A 5,789-nucleotide genomic window follows, 5' to 3' on the forward strand; every position below is an offset into this window, starting at 1 on the left:
TGAAGGACTGTGACTCTGGGGATTGTACTAGAAATAGTGAATGGCTTTACAGCAATGGGATTCCCTGCCTGTGGCAAGGCAAGTGTTGACACATATAGCCCAATGTTTGCCCCAGACTATCTGGTGACAGCGTACATCAGCAGAAAAGGCTATTTTTCTATGGCATTGCAAGTGTGGGTGTATCCCTGGGTCATTTCACTGACATCAACATGAGATGGTCAAAAGAATGCACAATACATATGCTTCTTCCTGGCATAGCATCTCTCCAAGCAAGGGATCTCCTGGTGCATGGAGCAGGCAAGGCCAGCTAGGGAGATGTGCTGAGAACACACCGTGGCTGTGTCTACATTGGCACCCCTTTCCGGAAAAGGGATGCTAATGTAGACTTCGGAATTGCAAATTCTGTAGGGGGATTTAAATATCCCCCGCGACATTTGCATTTACATGGCTGCCGCTTTTTTCTGGCTTGGGGATAAGCCAGAGAAAAGCGCCAGTCTAGACGTGATTCTCCGGAAAATAAGCCCTTTTCCGGAGGATTTCTTATTCCTACTTTCAAGGAAGAGCTTTCAAGTAGGAATAAGAAATCCTCCGAAAAAGGGCTTATTTTCCGGAGAATCACGTCTAGACTGACACTTTTCTCCGGCTTATCCCCAAGCCGGAAAAAAGCGGCAGCCATGTAAATGCAAATGCCGCGGGGGATATTTACATTCCCCATGGAATTTGCAATTCCGAAGTCTACATTAGCATCCCTTTTCTGGAAAGGGGTGCCAATGTAGACACAGCCCATGTGTTGCTGATCAAATGGGAAGTGGACTTTCACATTTCAAAAAGAATGCAAGGGCAAGCCTGGATTGGTCACCTGAGAACAGGGCAGTAGGTTTGAAACAGATAACCGAAGAGGCATTGTGGGAAGGGTGCCAGAGGCCAGTCATGATACAGTACTACATCATGGTGTCTATATTAGCACCCTAGCACTCTACCCAGAGCTCAGCAAGCTCTATGCTTCTCACAGAGATGGTTTACTTAGAGCAGGGGTCTCCAAACTACGGCCCGCGGGCCGGATGCGGCCCGCGAGGCCCTCTCATCCGGCCCGTGGAGACCGTCCCTGGGGTGCCGCCGAACGGGCCCTTCTTGCCCTGTTAGGGGTTGTGCGGCGTGTACTCACGCCGCGCCGGGGCAGGAGAAGCGGGCCGCTCCGCTGACAAGTGGCCACGCGGCGGCAAACGGCGCAGGGGGCGGGGGTTAGCACGGGCTGCGTTCCCCCGCCCAGACTGACAGGGCAGCCGGCCAATCAGGGGGCAGGAGAAGCGGGCCGCTCCTCTGACAAGCGGCCGCGCGGCGGCAAACGGCGCAGGGGGCGGGGGTTAGCACGGGCTGCGTTCCCCCGCCCAGACTGACAGGGCAGCCGGCCAATCAGGGGGCATGAGAAGCGGGCCGCTCCTCTGACAAGCGGCCGCGCGGCGGCAAACGGCGCAGGGGCGGGGGTTAGCACGGGCGGCGTTCCCCCGCCCAGACTGACAGGGCAGCCGGCCAATCAGGGGGCAGGATGGGCGGTGGTGGTAACGCCCGCCCGGCGACGTGCGGGGGAACGTGAACCCCGGCGGGAACTTTAAAAAGGTGACCCCTTCCGCCCGGGGGGGGGAAGGAGTGAGCGGTGGCAAGCAGGAGGGGAGGACAGCGTGCAGAGGAAGGGGAGAGCAGGGGGAAAAGCCCCCCCCTTCCAGGAGAAACGGATTCGCAGGCGAATATTCTGAAGAGGAAACATTAAAAGCAACAATCTCTCTACCTTAAGTGGATATATTTGCACACTATATTCAGGTAAGTTTAACTTAAGAAATCATAAGAATTTTTAAAAATTGTTTTGGGTCATTTGCAGCTATTATTGCGACAAAATTAGTTCGCATAATCAGGTTTTTTGAGCGATATTGTGTGCAAGATACTTTCAGTTTCATTATTTATTCATGTTGAATTCACTTTATTTTAGTGCCCAGCGATGGCCGAGAAGAGGAAAAGAAAAATAGACGATGAGTGTCGGCAATTTCAAGAAGAATGGAGTTTGAAATACTTCTTCATCAAATCCGGCGAGAAAGCATTGTGTGTGATTTGCAACGAAACCGTGGCTGTGATGAAAGAATACAACCTGCGCCGTCATCATCAAAGCAAACATCAGGAGAAATATGTACAGTTGAAGGGTAAAGTCCGTGCCGAAAAATTTTCTAAATTACAAAATCAACTCACATCTCAGAGGACATTGTTCAGTAAATCCTCAAATGAAAATGAATCCTTAACTAAGGCCAGTTATAAAGTTGCCTACGTCCTGGCTAAAAGTGGCAAACCCTTTACAGATGGTGAAGTAGTGAAGGAATGTTTGTTGGAAGTGGCTGAGGAACTTTGCCCAGAAAAGTCAAAACAATTTGAAAACGTAGCTTTGGGTGCGAATACCATTGCTCGCCGTGTTGCAGACATGGGTGAAAACATTGTGACTCAAATAGCGAAAAATGCAAGCAAGTTTCGCCATTTTTCAATTGCAATGGATGAATCGCTGGACAGCTGCTCCACCTCTCAACTGCTTGTGTTCATTAGAGGTGTGGATAAAGACATGAACATAACACAAGAGCTGGCTTCCCTACATAGCATGTATGGCACTGTTACCGGAGAGGATATATTCAATGAGTTGAAAAAAACATTTGCTGATTATAACTTGGACTGGACTAACCTCAGTTGCCTGACTGTTGATGGAGGAAAGAACATGAGTGGCATAAAGAAAGGCTTGGTTGGACAAGTGAAGCAGATGTGTAATGAGAAAAACATTATACAACCAATGTTCCTGCACTGTATTATTCACCAGCAAGCTTTGTGTGCTAAATATGTGGACATTAGCAGTGTACTGAATCCTGTGGTGAAGATGGTGAATTTAATAAGGTCACATGGGCTCAACCATAGACAGTTCAGAGACATGTTGAAAGATACAGACACAGAATCACAAGATTTACCATATTACACAGCAGTAAGATGGCTAAGTTGTGAGAAAGTTCTGAGCAGAGTATTTAAGTTAAGAAAGGAAATAGGTGACTTCCTGGAAAGTAAAGGCAAGCCACAGCCATTACTGTCTGATGAAGAGTGGGTATGGAAATTGGCTTTTGCTGCAGACATAACTAGTCATTTAAATTTTCTGAACCTAAAACTACAAGGAGAGCAAAATCTAGTTTCTGATCTATACACCCACCTAAAGGCCTTCAGATCCAAACTTGTCTTGTTTTTGGAACAAGTACAGGCCAACAACTTGACGCACTTTCAGCAGTGCAAGGTCTTCATGGCTGAAGCAACAGCTGAGTTCCCCACGTCATTTGCATGTGAGATCATCAAAGACCTCCAGCTGCAGTTTCAGCAGCGGTTTTCTGACTTGGATTCAAAGGCAGAAGAAGTGAGATTGTTTCAAAACCCATTTGAAGCAGATGTGGCCAGTTGCCCAGATGAACTGCAGCTGGAAGTCATTGAATTGCAAGCAAATGACCTCCTTAGGGACAAGTTCAAAATAGGACTGGTGGGTTTTTACCAGTTTTTGCCCAAGGAAGACTTTCCTAATGTCAAAACTTTTGCATCAAGGTACCTTTCAATCTTTGGAACAACATACCTGTGTGAACAAACATTTTCAAGAATGAAATATGTGAAGAACAATTTGAGAACAAACTTGTCCGATGATAATCTCAGGTCACTGTTGATGTTAGGGACAACAAATCTAAAGCCAGAAATGTCTGCTATTTTGGCATCCAGGAAACAATTTCACCATTCACACTAATACAGGTGTTCATGTGTAGTGTATCAATGTGTTATTAAATAATAACTGAATAAAATAATATTAAATAAATAATTAAAAACAACATCCATGTTTTGATTGTTTTTTATTTGGACCTCAAGTGTGTAGTCGGCCCCCGAACTGCTGTTTGATAGTTAATGCGGCCCTCGGGCTGAAAAGTTTGGAGACCCCTGACTTAGAGCACACTACTTGCAGAGCCAGTGCACACTAAGGATATGTCTAGACTGCATCCCTCTGTCGGCAGAGGGATGCAGATTAGGCAGGTCGACATTGCAAATGAGGCAGAGATTTAAATTTCCTACACCTAATTTGCATAACAATGGCCACCGCGTTTTGCTAACTCAGCACTTTGTCGGCAAAACGAGATAGTCTAGAGGGGGATCTGTCGAGAAAGAAAGGCTTTTTCGACAGATCCCTTATGCCTACTGTAAGTGCCTTGCCAATGTGGACACTGCAAAGTTACAGCACTGGGAGTTGATTTACTGCACAGCAACTTGCCTGGACTAAAGGAACTGAATTAATTCTCCCCTAACAGCTAGCTGAGAGTGAGAGAGACGTCTGGAGCATGCTGTATTTTCATGAACACACCTACTCTGCCTAGACAACCAGCAGACAGAGCTGTGCTGCTCAAAATAACCAACTTTGGCTGACGATGGCTTACAAATCACTTCAGTACTGAATTCAGGGGAATCTTTCCCTGGTCTGGTTTAACCTGTTCCTCCCTACGGTGCAAAGGAAGAGCAAGATAGACTTAATTAGGAGCTTCTTTGTTATTTTAAATGCACAGTCAGAGCTAAAAATCAGTTGTGGTGGTGTATCTTCCCATAGCTGAAAGGACTGTGTATCTTCCCATAGCTGAAAAACAGAGAGCACTGAAATCACTTATAGTGGGACTATATTTCTGCCCAACCTACTAAGAGATGTAAATTACTAAGGTTATGCCTACACTGCATGCTTATTTTGAAATAACTCATGTTATTCTGAAATAACAGAGTGCATGTCTACACAGCAAGCCTGTTTATTTCAAAATAATTTTGAAATAATGGAGTTCTTAGTCCGACTTCTGTAATCTTCATTTCATGAGGAATAAGGGAAGTTGAAGGAAGAATACTGTTCCTGTTGTGTAGAAAGCACATAAAGCCGAGTTAAGCTACTTTGACTTCAGCTACGCAATTAATGTAGCTGAAGCTGTGTATCTTAACTTGACTTTCTCCCACAGTGTAAACATATCCAGAGGATGTGTCTACACAGCAAAGTTATTTCAGAATAATGGCTGTTATTCCAAAATAACAATGCACGCATCTACACAACAATAGCGTTACTTTGAAATAATTTTGAAATAAAGGGAGGCTTATTTTGACTTCTGTAAGCCTCATTCTATGATGAATAATGCCTATTCTGAAATATTTATTTCAAAACAGGAGTTGTGTAGACACTCCACTTCTGCTATTTCAAAATAGCCTCTCACCAGGGCTATACTAACTTACTCCTCCCCAGTGCCCCCTGGGACTCTAAATCAAAATAGCACATCTACATTAGGGAAGCCTGCCTTGGACTAATTTTGAGGCTTCCCTGCAGTGTAGATGTGTTATTTTGAAATAGCTATTTCAAAATAACTATTCCAGAATAGTTTATTCTGAAATAAATGTGCAATGCAGACATAGCCTAAGAAACTGACTGGCAGAGGTCACAGAAAGGAGGCAGGTAAGCAAGCCTGGGTGGTCAGCAGGAGGGCTGGTGGGAACAGCAACCAGGCTCATTGAACAGGCTGGGGGAGGCAGCCCAGACTGCATGGCAGAAGGAGAATTCACACTGATGTGCCTCTGAACTTTGGGTCTGTACTGACCTGGGAAAAGAACTGTGAGTGGAGAGTTAAGTGGGAGGGGGAGAAACTACAGGAATTCTGATGTTGGACTCAAGAGTCAGAAGCAAAAGATACAAAGGATGAATATAAGTAAACAACACAGGAACG

At 45.4% G+C, this 5,789-nt stretch overlaps 1 protein-coding gene across 1 annotated transcript; it reads left to right on the plus strand.

Annotated features, from left to right (window-relative positions):
- Positions 1-1,231: 1,231 nt before the first annotated feature.
- On the plus strand, positions 1,232-3,814 carry LOC149525542 (general transcription factor II-I repeat domain-containing protein 2A-like). Its single transcript, XM_089778457.1, has 2 exons — positions 1,232-1,818; positions 1,985-3,814. Exon 2 carries the CDS (start codon positions 1,994-1,996, stop codon positions 3,797-3,799), a length of 1,806 nt encoding a protein of 601 aa, XP_089634583.1. The 5' UTR covers positions 1,232-1,818; positions 1,985-1,993; the 3' UTR covers positions 3,800-3,814.
- Positions 3,815-5,789: the final 1,975 nt, after the last annotated feature.

The sequence above is a fragment of the Pelodiscus sinensis genome, chromosome 1 (genome assembly GCF_052426305.1).
Source record: "Pelodiscus sinensis isolate ZL-2025 chromosome 1, ASM5242630v1, whole genome shotgun sequence".
In the NCBI taxonomy this organism is placed as follows: Eukaryota; Metazoa; Chordata; order Testudines; family Trionychidae; genus Pelodiscus; species Pelodiscus sinensis.